General features: G+C 37.8%; 1 protein-coding gene across 3 annotated transcripts in view; it reads right to left on the reverse strand.

The window, feature by feature from the left end:
- Nucleotides 1-17,895, reverse strand: part of ephb6 (eph receptor B6) — a 158,348-nt gene that overhangs the window by 138,462 nt on the left and 1,991 nt on the right. Inside the window, exon 1 of one of the 3 annotated variants that reach the window (XM_087286752.1) lies at nucleotides 16,693-16,780. The exons of the other annotated variants lie outside the window; for them this stretch is intronic. Coding sequence (XP_087142878.1) covers nucleotides 16,693-16,756 — 64 coding nt within the window. The 5' untranslated portion in view covers nucleotides 16,757-16,780. Of the gene's footprint in view, nucleotides 1-16,692; nucleotides 16,781-17,895 lie in introns of those variants that run through there. 3 annotated transcript variants of the gene reach the window in all.

The raw sequence follows: 17,895 nt of genomic DNA on the forward strand, positions 1-17,895 counted from the left end.
AAGTTGAGCAAATAACTGAATGTTTTATTAAATCGATTTGTTAAAAATATTTATTCATATAATAATGAGTGATTTTCTTGCATGAATGAGTGAGGAACTTAATCATTCATTCATTTTCTTGTCGGCTTAGTCCCTTTATTAATCCGGGTCGCCACAGCGGAATGAAATGCTAACTTATCCAGCAAGTTTTTACGCAGCGGATGCCCTTCCAGCCGCAACCCATCTCTGGGAAACATCCACACACACATTCACACACACACTCATACACTACGGACAATTTAGCCTACCCAATTCACCTGTACCGCATGTCTTTGGACTGTGGGGGAAACCAGAGCACCCGGAGGAAACCCACGCGAAGGCAGGGAGAACATGCAAACTCCACACAGAAACGCCAACTGAGCCGAGGTTCGAACCAGCGACCCCACGACTTTCTTGCTGTGAGGCAACAGCACTACCTACTGTGCTACTGCCTCGCCAGGAACTAATCATTACAAGGCTGAAAACGTGATTGTCTTTTATGAGCAAGTCATTGAATCATTCACTTATCTTATTTGTTTATAGCTGATTAATTCATGATTAAACGGATTTATTCAAAGCAACTGTTTTGCTCTGACATGGACAAAAGTTTTCTTGTTAGTGGAGAAGCAAAAAGACATTATAAACACACATTTACATATATTTACATACATATAAACACACACACGACACGTTTGTCTGGGTCTTGAATCTGATTGGCTGATAGCCATGTGATATTCTGCAAATAACAGCACTCATTAAGCTTCTTCACCCTTCAACCTTTTGTATCTCTCTGCCCACATACAGAGACAAGCAGGGGAACCTGACAACAAAATGTACTTTTGAGGCTTTTTTAGTCAAGTATATATAACAGTTAGCCATCCATTTACAGCTTGTCAGGATACAAAATGCATGACATTTGAATTATAAATTTATTTTGTGACACCAAGAGGAGGCATATGGTACGTTTAAATGTCTAGTTTATTAGTTTTTAACATATTGTTGAATTTGCAAAGTATGTTTGTAATGAGGCAACAAACACATTTCTGCAGGTATACAGAACATGATGTGCAGTATGTGCACCCATTTCCTTCAATTACGTAAAAGTCCCATTAGATTCTTAGCAATGGGAATTAGACGAGAAAGTGATTTTATCTTAAAATGTTGTTTTATCCGTTTCTAGATGCAATAAATATTGTAAATCAAGATATTGCTGTTAAAAATTAAACCTTCTAAAATTACAGGAAAGAAAATTATTGCCCTCAGGTTATATGGATGGCACTGATCGCACATAAGTTAGAGCCATGTTGGTGGGGCTTCATGATCATCCAAGCATATTGAAATTAGACTTAAGAAGGAAGCCCAGTAATAAAGGCGAAAGTCGGGAAATGCCAGACCTCCCTCATTCTTAGACTTACAGAAATGTGCCTTTTTAATTCTATGATTTTTATATCCCCACAAGAAAGGAAGAATGGTCAACTCTAATTGTTTAAAAAAAAATTGGGTAGAAAGATTGGGATATTTTGATGTAAGGACTCTTATTTATGTAAGAAACTGAGGAATATTTCACAATTTTGACAACGCAACAACACCTACTTCAGTCTATTCTGCTATTTTATTCTATTCTTCTCAGTCCTGGTGTAACAAATATCCAGCAGTTTGTCCTTTATTCTCATGGCCTTCTGTGCTGCGTGTTAATATGATGTGTAGGTGTCCTGCATTAGCGGTGCTCTGTCTCTGTGAGCTGTTCACTTGAGTGCTCACACTTGCTCTCGCTCTGGGATATGTGCTTTCTTATGAAAGGGTAATGCTTTCTGTCCTTTACAGGGAGAGAGAGAGAATGTGTGTATTTTCTTGGTTCTCAGAAGTGTTTCTGTGCTGTGCCAGTTCACGCCTGATTAGTCAGTCTTGCTCAAGACAACTCTCAACAATGTTAATCCTGCTATAGTAGTGGAGTGTGAGTGTTTTATTCCAACACTTTTCTCGAATACCTTTCACACATACACACAAACATGGCTAGACTTCAGCTCACAGGTGTTATCCAATGCCAAAAATGAATTTCGTATTCAGATACAAGCAGTTTAATGTCTGATACGCGTTAAAAGAGGATATATGTACAAATTATCTTGTATTAATCATGTTTTGAACTGGCATGGCTCTGACAGCTTCCGTTCTATTCTGTGATTCATATAACAAATGCTTATTTAACATTCAGGATAACGCAGAAAGAGCTATTCTGGACTGTAATGCCAATGTCTCATGCAAAGATATGGATTTATTCAAACTACCATCTCACATAGACAGATCTGTATATAGTCTACAGTCTCAAATATAATTCAAACCCTACTTGAAGTCATTACAGCAGTGTAATTTCAATAACCACATCCGTGCGCCTACACCTACATTATGTTGTGTAAGTGTAAGTGTAACATGCGATGCATGAGAGATGTTTCATAGCTCTTCATTTTAGTTGCCCAAGAGGCACCAAAAAGTAGAAGCATTTTCGTGGGCTTGTGTTATAATAAAATCCATCACATTTTACAGCAGCTTGGTGAAGTTAGTCTTAGGGCGTACACACACTACAGTTGCCTCGAACCGGGCCAAAGTACGCTTGTCCCCCCTCCCGTCTCCCCCGACGGCCCGCACTCACATTACAATCGGGCCTGGGCACGCTTACGTCATTGATGATGCGCTGGTCAGAAGCGCTCTCGCTCTGCACAATGGAGATTTCTTCTGTAATACTGCTTAGTCGTTTGGGATGCGGTGACACGCAGTCAAGTATTTCGGCAAACAGATCAGCCACTTTTGACGCTCATAAACAATCATAAGGTTCTCGTGCTGCAAGAATTAGGAGGTTTGCTGAAGGTGCGCAGCTGTCATGCAGTGAGGGCTTTGCGTCTTCAATAAACTACGACAGTTTGCGTTACTTGAACAGTAAGAATGATTAATAAATCCATATCAAACAGTCCCTTAAAGTCACTTCTCGCTTTCAGTTTCAGGCTTTGGCACGTTTTGCACTCATATACAAGCGTACTGCGCCAAAGCCCAAGTGAACCGCACACCTCTTCCAACCGGGCCAAGGCCGGCCAAGTGAATCGTGCCTGAGCCCGATTTAGAGCACTCACACTTCTCAAACGATCCGGGAAACGGGCCTGGGCATGGTTCTGATAGCATAGTGTGAGTAGGCCCTTAGGTTAGTATATTTGCTTTATATTCACCTATTCTGCTTTATAGGGACCGTCTGCCATTTATTTCCACACATTCATAAATCAATTATTTTATGTTTTAGTAAAAGCCTTTAGGTCAGACTGACTGACTAAATATGAGCTTTTTGTAACTTTAATTATGTGCTCACAGTATCAATTATTTAAAGAACAAAATATTTTAAAGGGCACCGATTTTACCCCTTTTTCAAGTCTTTTGTGTCTCCAGAATGTGTTTCCAAAGTTTCAGCTCAAAACACCCATCCGATTATTTAATATACTGTTCAGAGTATTGGATTTTTGCTCTGTACACAATGTAGCTGTTATGTTTCCTGTGCATTGAATGCTATTTCTCCCAGCCCATCATTCCCATGTGCCTGTCAGAGTGTGCCTCAATCTCTGCCTTGGCTGCGTCAGATAAACAGCAGATCTCACGGAACGTTTGTGAGAAATACTACAGTAAAAACTATCCTAGTTATTGTTTGATGTATTTGTTATGGAGTTAATTCAAGCCTTTCTGCAACGATGTGTCACACACAATGTTGTTACAAAGTTGTTACAAGCAGACACACACAGCACATGTGTTTAACTTTGCACTGTTTTTGCATGGCAAATGTGACAGGATTAGAGCTGCACAATTAATCGAAGAAAAAAAAAAGATTCTGCCAGTCATATTTTCAAGTTTAGGAGAGAAGCAAGGCGGCTGCACAAGTCTTCACTAGAGCTGTAAACCTACACTGGTTTCACAGTTCGGTTTGGTTACGATTATCATGCCATTGATTTGGTTTAATTCGATATCTCGGTGCATTGATGATGCTTTCCATACACAGTTTTATATTTTCTCCACAGCAGAATTCTTGTATTAAAATGTATGTATATATTTATATTTATATACTATTTGTAATATAATTTTGTAATTTAATACAAACAGTCAGATATATAAAGTTTACCTTTACACAACAAAAGCTTACACCTAGGGCTGGGCGATTTGGCAAAAAAAAAAAATCTAGTTTTTTTTTATAAAGTTTGACAGATTCGCGATTTCGATTTTTTTTTTTTATTGTGTTACTAGTCTTCTTAAAACATTACAACAACATGGCTGAAGTAACATTCTCTTTATAAGTAACTTGAAAACCATCTGGTTAAGGAACATTGTATTTTTAATGGCCATGTCATACAAAAATCGGTCAAGGTGTAAATAAATGTAAAACAAATTAACGAGTTAAATAGCGTTGCAGAAGATTTGAATAAGAAACATTTGTTTAAATATTGCACTTGCAGGAATACAGGGGTATTTTTGCAAGTTTTGCTGAGCCTAGGAAAGACTGCCTGTCAGCTCGGCTTTGACTTTGTCTACTTCTGATTGAATGACAGGTTGTAATGCTGCTGCCTTTTTCTGAACATGGAAACTGTAAAGCCTAATTTAACCCAATGTGTGAAGTTGTGGACGTATAGCAGAAGCAAATAAAAGCACCAGATGTGTGTCTAATATAAAGTAATATATTGAATCTATTTTTCTTTTTCCCCCTTTTAAATAACGATCATTTGATGCATTTTGCTCCACTCTCTGTATTATGCTGCCTGATCTGTCTGGTTTTCCACTAGGTCCGCTCGTGTTCAAACCAAAAGATTGGTGCGGTTTTTCACATGGCAGGCTTTTAAGTACTTCATAGATGTTGAGATCGAGTTTATCGACTTGATGAGGGAATATGTCTTGACAATCCACACAGACGTGACTCAGACTAATGCAACAAGTAAAATCCTACATGACTTCACGCTTTAACAGGCAGTCAAGCAGGTCGCACACCAGAAGCGCCGCAACATGGCGCGCACATGACAGTTTAAACTATCACACACCAAACCCGCACATTCGCATGTTATTTAAAATGAAACTAATCAGATGGCGCTCTGTGGCGCGGCTGAAAAATGAACTGCGTCTTGAATCGTGGCTAGGCGGTGCCGGTGTGTGTAAAGAAACCAGTTTAGAATTCTAAAATCCATGGCACTGCGTGGTGCTTCGCAGCGCATCGCCGAGAGGCGCTTCTGGTGTGCTTCCTGCTTCATAGAGAGAGTGAACCAAAGCGCATTGGTGCCATTACAATGTATTAAATGTATATTTTTAAAAATCGCGATTCTCGATTTAATATAAGAGCCCAGCCCTACTTACACCCCTTACACCCTAAACAAAAATGGCTGCGATTGACTCTTGCACGCTGTGCTCTTCACAGATGAGCGATGAGACGGCAGCGGCTATCACAGCTGATCCATAATAGACACGATGTAATTTGCTCCAGATGCCTTTTTGCACAGACTGTCAGTCAGTCCATGACACACACGCACACACACGTACAGTCAAGCCCTCATTACCACCAAACCACAGTGAAGAGCGAGACGGGGATTAGCACAATTCCAGATTTAAACTCGCATATGTCAGTGAATGCTATCAGAAGTCCTCATTTTGGGTTTAGCTTGAATTGGAGCTTTTCTCTGGTCTCTCTTTCCACACAAAACACTGCTTATGAGTCACTAGAGCTGGCAGCACCTTCTCCTTCTTTAGCCTGCAGCTCTGGAGCGGGACGGCTCTCATTTGGCCCTAGAGGCGAACTGTATTTTTCTGCTCGATCTCATCAATGGCTTGACCTGTTCACACATCAGTTCACCGGGGAAGCGTGAAGTGCTTTTATCATTTCGCTTTTTGTATTCTGCCTTTATTTATCCATGTAAGTCGAGTTGAGCACAACACGCGGTGTCCTAAAAACCTTGGCTGGCAGCAACGGAGGCAATAATCAGCAGCTTGGGATGTTCTGCCATCTTTGCTCTTAGCGGGTTGACTGTTCCATTCTCTTTTCTTAAGTACAAAGGCCTTCTTACGTGATCATTGCGCACTCAGTTTGTAACCGCCATGGGGCAAACATTTAGGAGCACAATTTTTCTGCATAGGCTAGACTGAATTATTTTGCCAGGTGCTCAAAAATTTTTGCTTTATATGGAAACATCAATAAAGTGAAAAGTGGTGAAAGCACATTATATATCATTAAACATTAGCATATGTTGAACTGCTGCCAATAGGACTGACTTTTTGTGTTGTTAATGAATTTCATTATGTATTGTTTTGTTTCTGGTTATTACTATTATTCATACTTATTTCACAACCAAGACATTACTTAAATTTATACTATGAGGCTGTTGAATGCTTGATGCTGATTGGCTAATGAACATTCTAAGGTGTGCAGTTATTTTCCGATTAATCATAAAAAAAACCATAATCGCGATTATTTTGGACATAAATGTAATTACGGTTACTCAAAACGATTATCAGTTGAAATCAAAATTATTTGCCCTTCTGTGAATTTATTATTTTTTTAATATATATAAATATTTCCCAAATGATGTTTGAAGTTTTCAAAGTATTTCCTAAAATATTTTTCCTTCAGGAGAAAGGCTTATTTGTTTAATTTCGGCTTGAATAAAAGCAGTTTTTAATATTTTGAAATCTATTTTAAGGTCAAAATTATTAGCCCCATTAAGCAATATATATTTTTGATTGTCTGCAGAAGAAACTACTGTTAAACAATGACTTGAATAATTACACTAATTAAGCCTTTGAATGTCACTTTACGCCAAATACAAGTATCTTGAAAAACATCTAGTAAAATATAATGTGCTGTCATCATAGCAAAGATCAAAGAAATCAGTTATTAGAAATGAGCTATTAAATCTGTTATGTTGAAAAATGGGTTGAAAATAAATCTTTCCATTAAACAGAAATTGGGGGAAAAGGGTCGCTAATAATCCAGGAGGGCAAATAAATCTGATTTTATACAGGCACAGTTATTTTCCTCCCTGTAAATAAGGAAAGGGAAATAAATACAATAGAATAAAAATATGAAATAAACTGTGCATCTTCACTGTAAGAAAAAAAAAGTTTAGTAACAAAAGTCCTTCAGTCAAGGGCAGTGAGTGATTTTCTCCTTTGTTGTTTGATTATCAAAAACAGGGGCAGCAGGGAAATTGCGCTCTGTCACTTTAAAGGGCACATAGTTTACTCCTTTTTTATGATTTAATATTATGGTTCTTCTGAGTTTGCCAGTTTAAGTTCAGTTCAAAACAGTTCAGATGTTTATAATGTGTTAAAAATGTATATTATAATGTGTTAAAAAGTGTCATGTTGGGAGCGTTTACACAGTTTGCTGTTTTAGGGGCGTGTTGCTTCACAGTTTCAGCTTCCCGTCCAACGTAACAAGGGGGCGGAGCCAAGAGCTCCTACGCTCTGTGTTTGCAACAGACAGGCTGACAGACAGAGAGAGAGCTAAGCTAAGCTAGACTGAGCATTCAGCCGTACATGTACGAGTCGGACACAGACCAAGCAGAGAGTACAAAATCATTTGTGTCTTTAAAACATCTAGCGTCTCAAATCATCGTGCCACGTATTCCAGAACTCCAAACACAAGCCTACACCAGGGAAACGCAACAACGCCGCGCCGAGCCGCTGACCCGAAGCTCCGCCGTGTGCACCCTGACAGAAACCCATGCCCACCGAGAAGCTGACTTGAAGCTCCATCGCGTTCAACCTGACAGAAACTCATGCCGAGCCGAGCCGCTGACCCGAAGCTCCGCCACGTGCACACTGACCCACGCCGCGCTGAGCTAATTTCTCTTGTTTGATTATTACACAAATTAGGATTAATATGAATAATCACTAAACACCGCACTCTGACACAAATGTGCATGTATTTGACCATTAAAGCGCTCGCATTAAAATGGTGTTAGATGTGTGAGCTCTGCTTGTCTCCGAGGCTAAGCGCGCACACACACACACAGAAGCATGCCATGCGGTCTCGTTCGCGCTATTAAAAATATGAAGGATTCAAACGTACATCAATGAATGATGCACATCCTGCGCTGCAAACGTTACATTACAGTACATGCTTTTAGTCATTTTCATGTGAAACTGAGCTTTGCAGAGCAACAAATGTGTACAACTGTCACTTTCTATAACAGAAATGTATTTTATTTATTTTTTTCCTGAGGGGTGATTTTGAATTAACGGATAGGACTGGATCAAATGGTCTCGCGTGCCGGATATGGTCCACAGGCCGGCTTTGAGGGAGGTGTGTAAGAAACTACTTTACAAAGCAGTACTTTGAGGACAAAAACCTGTGAAATATCTGAAATTTTTTTTTGAAAAAACATCTTTAGCACTGATAACGGTAGTATGCGAAATAATTGATATCAGCTTGCTGAATTAAAACAACACATTCATTTGATGTGAATTCATTTTCAATAATAATAATAATGGTTAAATGTATAATGCACAAATGTGAGGTTATCATATTGTGACATTTTATTCACCTATGTTGAATAATTTCCCTTGCAATAGTCAAAAAAATCCTTTGGATTAGCTGTGTAAGAAACTAGTACTACACAGCACTGGTTTGAGGACAAAAACTTGACAAATGTCTGGAAAAAAAGCCTTAAGTTGTAATAACAGTAGTATAAGCAGACCAAATGACACTGATTTGTTGAATTATTAGAAAATAATGCATTATAAATAATGGCCACATCGCCTAATCGGGTGTGAATTATTTAAATCCATTAAAAACCTACATTTTTCAGAATTGTGAGGTTATGCATATACATAATGTGATATTTTATCTACTGCAACCTCTCAGAATTGTCTTACAATTGCAGCTTTTGATTTCAAAGAAGCATCATGATATGAATTTTAAATTAGCACTGCATAACAACATTATGTCTAAACGTGACTTATTTTGTAATATCACAATTACAAGTTCATATACATATAGAATAAAAGCAGTTTAAATTTTTTTAAACACCATGTTAAGGTCAAAATGATTAGCCCCTTTAAGCTATTTTTTTTTTTTGATAGGCAATTTATTGTATAATGATGGTTTGTTTTTAAGACTAAGAACTCTAATCTGCCTAGTTAACCTAATTAACCTAATTAAACCTTTAAATGTCACTTTAAGCTGTATAGAAGTGTCTTGGAAAATATCTAGTCAAATATTATTGACTGTCATCATGGCAAAGGTAAAATAAATCAGCTATTAGAAATGAGTTATTAAAACTACTATGTTTAGAAATGTGTTGAAAAAAAATCTCTCCGTTAAACAGAAATTAGAAAAAAGAATAAACATGCGGGCTAATGATTCAGGGGGCCCGGGTTCAAATTACAGCCCTCAATTAAAGAGTTCACTGGAAAAAAAAAAAAAAAATTCTTCTTTTACAGTTTTTAAACTGCTTAAACAAAATCTTTTAATGTCACACGATTTCTAAAACTTCTCAGTTACAATGCAAAACTACACTCTAACCTCCAAAACTTGGACCTAAAACACAAAAATCATGAACATGTAGTGACTTGCTTTCCTTATCCAAACACAACCAATCAAAATGCTATACTTATTCACCAGGTCACACACATGCACTCCTCAAATGTGGAGAAACTAATTTCTTAACCAGTTAAACTCTGTATTTTTTTAATAAACTTAAAATTGAAAGTGTACCTTTTAGGTACTGTGTGGTCTAGCTTGCTGTAATTAATTTTGGTGGTTCCTGCACATGTCTGTAATCATAGGAATAAATAAAAATGTCTCTACCATAATCTATGCAAAAGTTATTGTATTCCAACTGATGAGAGGTGCTGTACAAAACACAGGGACCAATCATTGTTTACATATTTCACTATTCTTTTGTTTGATCAAATATAATTCACTGTGTTTGGACCACGTCAGGCATATAAAAGGATTACTTATGCACATCACCTCAAAAACAGAGGAGAATGGCCCTGAAGCGCACAGCATAAGGTAAGAGATGACAGCTGTCTGCGCTACTTGAGGCTGTTTATTGATCATAAAAATAAATGTTTTCACTTCTGCGCCATGGAAACACTGCAATTCATTCGACAACTATTTGATATGCGAATATAATTCAGTAAAAAAAAATGCTAGAACAGTATGAGCACCGGCAAGAGCTTTCATTTGAGCTATAACTTGTACATGTGTCTTATAATAAATATGAAAATGAACCAATGTTCCATACCCAGCTCAGGTATCCAAAATACTGTGTATTTAAGTGTAAATAACTTTTGTACAGTAGAATAAAAACCAAAGTGATGCATATGTGCATTCTACACTTTCAAACAAAAACACTAACAGGGGTCTGGTGCAATGCTAGCCCTTTAAATCTTAAAGCGAAAGTCGATGACCTCACAGACCCCGGTCTAACTGGTTAATGGATCACTATGCCCCTCAGAGTCTGCGCATGCCGAAATAGGCAGATTTTCTGGAGATTTTTTGTCCATCATTGAGTCTATTTACTTACTAGTGTAAATGTATATTTATTTAGTTTTTAAATTAATTTCAGTAATATTATTGACAAATATGAAAATGTTCATCTGATTTATTTACAATACAGTTTGTAAAGTAATATTTTCTGTCTTTTAGTGGATTTATTCAACACAATCTCACGGCAATTCGTAACTTTTTGATTTAGTGGCTAATTCATATGAATTCGTACGATCTAGTTCATACAATTTAGTACGATTTGCTCATCCCCCAATGACGGTTGGGTTTAGGGGTGGGGTTAGGTGCCACGCCTCCTTTTTAAAAATCGTACAATTTCATACGAATGAACTCAAAGCCACTAAACTGGAAAAATGTAAAGTACTTGCGTTTTCTCGTGAGATCAGGCTGGATTTATTATATGAGAGATTTGCTTTCTTTACCAATTAAGTGGATCTAATTGGATTTGCATTGTAAACATTAAACAGAAGTTAAAAATGTATTATTTTTTTTTTATTTCATATAAACAGTTTTTGGTTATGATACTCAGAAAATCATTCCTCATAAATCTGCAGATTTTTTTTTTACAAAATTCTGCGCAGAAATAGCATAAAAATGTCCACAGATTCTGTCTGATCCTACTGATCACTAACCAATCACTGCTGTACTGTAGTATTGGCCTATAATAGGTCACCGGTGGAAGCAGGCGCAACAGGACACCGGACTCTTCTGATCCAAAATGCCACTCATCCACAATTTGTAGCTTTGAACCTACCCCTCAATTCCTCTAAAAAAATACAGGAATTATTCTAAGCCTGGCACTTGAAAGTGTTTAATGGCCAACTTTATGCCTGCATTCCACTTCTTAAAATGAAATGCTTCATTCTGACATGTGTTTATAGCATTTGCAGTGTTACATTTTGAAGAAGATGTGAGGCATTTTGCATTTTGTGTGTGCAGTTTTGGTAACTTAGTGTGGAGGTTTTTTTTTTTTTTTTTAAAAGGTGAAATTGGTTTGAAAATGTAAGCAGTGACAACGTAACAAAACTGTAAAGTCTTAAAATCAATACATCCGTAAAACAAAGCACTTAACTAAAGGACTCAAAAAAAAAATCATTAAGAAAAGATTTCTATGTACAGTATGTAAGTTATAAGAGGAGCAGCTGAAGATGGAGCAGAGCCGCGTGAGGATGCAGTCTGGCCCGGGGCAACAGTTTGAGCTGGGATGAGTACAGATCTGAGAGCTGAGCTGCGTGACTCAATATACTGACAGCAGGAAACCTCAGGAGGAGATCGCACACAAACACAGTACACACACACACACAAACATCCAACCTGAGAAGATGCAGACATTAAACAGTGCTCGCAAATAGAGAAAAAAGCTCAAGCTGTGCAACCTGAGGGACCGTTTCATGACCCTGTGTGAGAGACGACACGAAACTGCACCTCTCCATCCACCTTCACAGCTCCCACTTTATACACAGGTGTGGGTGTAAAAGCTGCTTTTACCAGAAAGTGAGGCTTTTAAAGCTTTCTGTTTGTGCGAGTGAGAAACACCCTGCTGTTCACACCCAGTTCCCTCCGCAGCTCCACACACACAACACCCCTGAAGAGTCAAGTGGAGGCTAATTACCACTTTAGGAGAGGGCGGTCATTTAAAACCAGACCTCGGGGGCTGACCTTATGCTGTTTCTTCAGACTGACAGCTCTGAGAGTCACATTCTGACCCAGTTTACACCTGCTATTAACATGCATTATCATGAATCTGATTGCAAGTGGATGACATTATATACAGGTGTAAACGGGGTCAAGGGTCTTGTTTATACTTCAGGTTGATCACAAACGTGTCTGCTGAGCGACTTTTCTCCAGCACGTCTATGAAGGATCTGGTGATAGACACATGCAGCCATTCTTCAGTGTCTGTGTCACTGCTTGGTGAACAGCGGTGATGGTTAGAGCCAATCACAGCCATTTCGGTTGAACATGATGGCCAATCATCATCCCTGTCAACCCTCCCGTTCTTCCTGGGATTCTCCTGTATTTTACACTTCTATCCTGCTTCTATCATCCCATAAACATATTTTCCCATATCTCTTGTATTTTCAATCTTTCTATGAAGGGTGGCAATAAATATCAAAGTGCCAATCATCCCTATACATAAGCCATACCACCAAACAACTCAGGTACGCCCCTTTCTCTTAAATATGACTCTGTTCTGTGCTTTCATTTTATTTAGACATGAAAACACTTTAAAATAAATATAAAAATCGCTGGATTCCCTTCCTTTCCAATACTGGTGCCGTTGCCCCTCCTATGCAATGCTCAAAACAGTCAGTTCATGTAGCGGTGCGTGACTGTTGTACGCACTCAATAGTGATAAATACTCTCCCGTTTCCCAAACAGATTCTGTACACGCGATTTAAAGTGGAGTGAGAGTGGGTACTCTGGGTTTTGGGTGTGTGTGTGTTTGAACAAGACATATAGACATAATTCATTCATTCAATCATTCATTTTCTTTTTGGCCTAGTCCCTTTATTAATCAGGGGTCGCCACAGCGGAATGAACTGCCAACTCATGTTTTACACAGCGAATGTCCTTCCAGCTGCAATCAAACACTGGGAAACAGACATATACACATAATAATAATAATAATAATAATAATAATAATAATATCCAAACATGTCGATCTTGGTGGGTTTTCTTTTAAACACAACAAAATGTTTTCTTAAATGAGCATAAAATAGTTAGTTAAGCAATCAAATGTTTTCATTATAGATCTGTGCATTTTTAAGCGACGCGTCTGTTATTTAATGTAATCGCACGTAAAATCTAAATGAGAGATTCGTTCACTCAGAATGTTTAAGTTAGGGGATATCCCTTATTTTCACATTCCAATTTTTACATTTTTACACAGAAATAAAGGTATGTGAGCTGTCACTGGGGTGGTACCTTTGCACTTGAAGGGTCCATATTTGTACCTCAAAAGTATATAATTAGTACCAACAAATTACAAACACTTTTGTACTTTTTAGGTACTAATATGTATCCTTGTTGTATTAATATGGACCTTTTAGGTACAAATCTGTACCTTTCAAAAAGGTGGCACCCCAGTGACAGCCCACGTACCCTAATTTCTGAAAGTGTATAGATTTGAACACAAAGTCAAATCAATAGCTTTAAAAAGCTGTTAAATTTTCCATGGAGCAGATGCCACCATTTTTCAATCCAACTAATTCATCACTTTAACTAAAATAATAGAAATCATAAATAAAATCAAACATACTGACCACCGCAACATAAATATACAAAAAGCCACAAAAGCCTAAATATAGCGTGTGTGATGTTGAGCGGAGAGGACAGGCAGCGTCTCGAGGATGTGAATGGCTGCTGATCTAATTAAAGGTGATGAAGGGATCAGGCCTTTGCTCCAGGAGCTCAGGTACAACTGCATTAGTTTAGAGTTATAGGCCTGCGGGAACAACTGTGGACTAGTTAAATGTGATGAAAGGTGCTGTAGGGGCGCGAGCGAAGGGTCAGCTGAATTAGTTTAGAGTTATGGCCTTCAGTGAACCTCCTCAAATCATTAAAGATATGAGATTGTTTTACGGGGTCGATGTGTGGCGGTGGTTCATATAATATTGGGCAAAATGGAGAAAAGAGCACAAAACATTTGGACAGGTTCCTGACTTTTTTTTTTGTTGTCCATTTCTCTGTTTTATAAGAACAGGCTGTACTGTGTCATGGTAAACATATTTTTTGGAAATTAACCATTGTACATGTTTGTGATTTTCTTGCAAGACTTTCTATGGTGTAAAAGTATATTGAGATTTATATACTGTAAAAATATTTTGTTTTTTCATCCACCCCCCACTAGGGCAGCACAATACTGGAAAAATTGAACATTGTGATGTTTTTTTAAATTCTGCGATTATATATTGCGATATGGATACAATTCCACTAGATGACTTGAATAAATGTTTGGAAAGAATGCATTATTTTAAATTGATTAAATTGTTTAAATTCTGTAGGGGAGAGTTTATTAAACAATCTACAAGCATATAGAAATTCAAGAAAAGAAAACATTTTTAATAGAAAAGCAGCAATTTTAATGCATTTCCAAAGAGTCTAACTGTATTCAGGTATACAGTAATTGAATAATCAAATGTAAAATAAAACTGAAAAGTCTTTTGTTGTCATAAACAATTCAATTCTTCAAAAGTTACAAATGGTGCGTTTTTTTATGCCTAAATGCTTTTAAACCCTTCACAGGCACTATTGCGAATGATCACATTACGATATCGATGCTGAAACAACATAGTGCAGCCCTTCACCCTACTGTTCTTACAAGAGCCTGTGTTGTATAAGAGCAATGGTTATTTGTGGATTTAATGTGTAATTTGTTCCAATTATTTACAGCTGTAAAAATATTTTCTCAATTTTGTGCTTTTTTTAGGATGTTTTGTCTCATTTACAAACCACAATTTGGTGTGCAACAATTTTTCCATTCAGTGTCACCTTATTTAGTTTAATTTACTTAAAATATATATATACAGTTGAAGTCAGAATTATTAGCCTCTTCAAATTTTTTTCTTCTTTTTTAAATATTTTCCAAATGATGTTTAACATAGCAAGGACATTTTCACAGTATGTCTGACAATATTCTTTCTTCTGGAAAGTCTTATTGGTTTTATTTCCGCCAGAATAAAAGCAGTTTTAAACACCATTTTAGGGACAAAATTATTAGTCCCTTTAAGCTATATATTTTTTTCTCGATAGTCTACAGAACAAACCATCATTATACAATAACTTACCTGATTACCCTAGCCTGCCTAATTAACCTAATGAACCTAGTTAAGCCTTTAAATGTCACTTTAAGCTACATAGAAGTGTCTTGAAAAATATCAAGTCAAATATTATTTACTGTCATCATGTCAAAGATAAAATCAATCAGTTATTAAAAATAAGTTATTAAAACTATTATGTTTAGAAATGTGTTGGAAAAAAATCTGCTCTCCGTTAAACAGAAATCGGGGATTAAAATAAACAGGCAGGCTAATAATTCTGACTTCCTCTGTACCAATATGTATAAATCCATACCAATACAGTTAATCATATAAAATAAAATATAATTCTAATTTAATTGTTAACTATTAAAGTTAAAACTGTAATTATAATGATAGAATCAAGCTTGTTGAAGAGCTGTGTATGTCTCACTCATTACAAAAAATATTGTCCTGGAGCCCTATGAATTTGATCAATGTTCCTTGATCACATCATCACACCAAAAAAAAAAAAAAAAAAGTGTCATACATACAACAGTCATATCAGATATGCACAGCCACGTCCACCTTTCACAAAGCATAATCTTCCCCATTCATGAACATAAACTTTCTCGTGAAAAATGCAAAGCACAACGGCAGACACGGATATATAAGAAAAAAAAAACTGCAGCACATACAAGCCTCATGTTCATAACAGACTTTAGCATTCAAATACCACACACACATAAACACACACACACACACTAAATGAGTCACTGAGAGCTTTTTCACAAGAGCTCACTATGAGATGCCAACTTCATCAATCCATCTATTTAAACAGCTCATGTCTGCAACGCATCGACTTAAAAACACCATTTAGAAAAAAACAAGCCAGAGAGAGAAAGATGAAAGGACACAGAGATGAACGGTGAAGCGAGCGGGGCGTCTGAGAGCCAGAGCCATTATAACAGTTTTAATATCAGAAAAAAAAAGGGGGCCAGAGAGTTGCGAAGAAGGAGGGGGAGTCGCATGGGTCAGAGAGAGACAAAGGTTACACAACAAATTATTCACCCCTCCGCTGGCTCTATTCTACACCCCTTTTGTTAAACATAAACGCAGCTTGGCAGGATCTGCAGAGAGCTCTTCAATTCAACTCATAAACAGCCACTCATTATACAGTACAAGATCTACACACACACACACACACACACACACACACACACACACACACGTTATTGAAAGTAAACATACAGAACTGCAAACAGACTTTTAGAGACTCTTGCACATGTTGAGACACACTTCAAGTCGGACCTGATATGAACAGAACAGGACAGTCAACCCACCCCCCACCCTCCCACCCCCCAAAACAAATGCACGGCGAGAGCAGCAGGGGGAGCAAAGGAAGTTTCGTACCTTCTTCAGCAGAACTGTGCTGGACCACAAGAGAGACAGACAGAAAGATCCTCCACATTTCCATCAGAGCAACACACAAGAGAAGTGCAGAGAGGAAGAGCACAGGAGAGAGAGAGAGCGAGAGAGAGAGAGAGAGAGAGAGAGAGAGGAGGAGTCTGTCTGCTCGTTTTTACCTCAGATTAAAGAGACGAGGGGGGGAGCAGGGAGGAGTATTTATGTATGATGATGATTATGACTGAGGAGTCACTGAGGAGAGAGAAAGAGAGAGAGAGAGATGAAGGGACCGGTAGACTGACTTTAGCTGCTCGGAATGATGGAAAGCCTTAAACGAGTTCAGCTAGTTTACAGAAAAAGTGTCTAGACACGCTCGCTCTTGCTGTCCCATCGGGGCGAGCGCTCTGGTTTGGCAGGCTGACGGGGCATGGCTAGCCAGATTGGAAATATGCATCAGTCAGTCAGTCAGTAAAGTAGCTTGGAGACCTGCCTGTTTTGTGTGTGTGTGTGTGTGTATGTGTGTGTTTTCATTGCCTCTCTTCTTTCAACTGCTTGTTTTTGTGGCCTGGAAAAAAAATACATATTTTGAATATTTCTTTGTTTCTTTTGGACTTGGTTACCTTTATTTTCGCACACATTGTTTTTTTATTTCCAATGCAGACTGCCAGAGAAAGGTTACTGTAGTTCTGAAAACTACAAGTGTTTTACAGTTGTTGTTTTTTGGGAAACAGCGCCCCCTGCTGAACTCGTAGCGGATAAGCGCAGAATGCAGCGACACTTTTTTTCTTACTGTGCAGATTAATAATGCTGTGATAAAGCAATAAGCCTCTTAGGCTGTGGTTTACAATGAATTTAGACCAGTTTAAGCCTTGTTGTTGCGAAGTGGAGAGTCTTGAAACCCCTTTAGCTCCTCTAAATATTCATCACAGCGGGCTGGAGTTAAGTAATAGGGTATATGCACAGCTAGTGTTTCTTTCCATACTGATACACATCCGGTGAAGGGTTAGTGTGACTTTTTCTCAATGTTATACATTCCTTTTACAGCATTGATGTTGTTTTGTGATTAAAATATAACCAGTTAAATAGACTTCAGCAGTCATTTAGTTGCTCAAGTGTAAAATGAGATGAAAAGTCAACACAATCTCACGGCAATTCGTAACTTTTTGATTTAGTGGGTAATTTGTATGAATTCGTATGATCTAATTCGTA

Source organism: Danio rerio, chromosome 16, assembly GCF_052040795.2.
Source record: "Danio rerio strain M-AB ecotype USA chromosome 16, GRCz13ab, whole genome shotgun sequence".
Taxonomy (NCBI): Eukaryota; Metazoa; Chordata; class Actinopteri; order Cypriniformes; family Danionidae; genus Danio; species Danio rerio.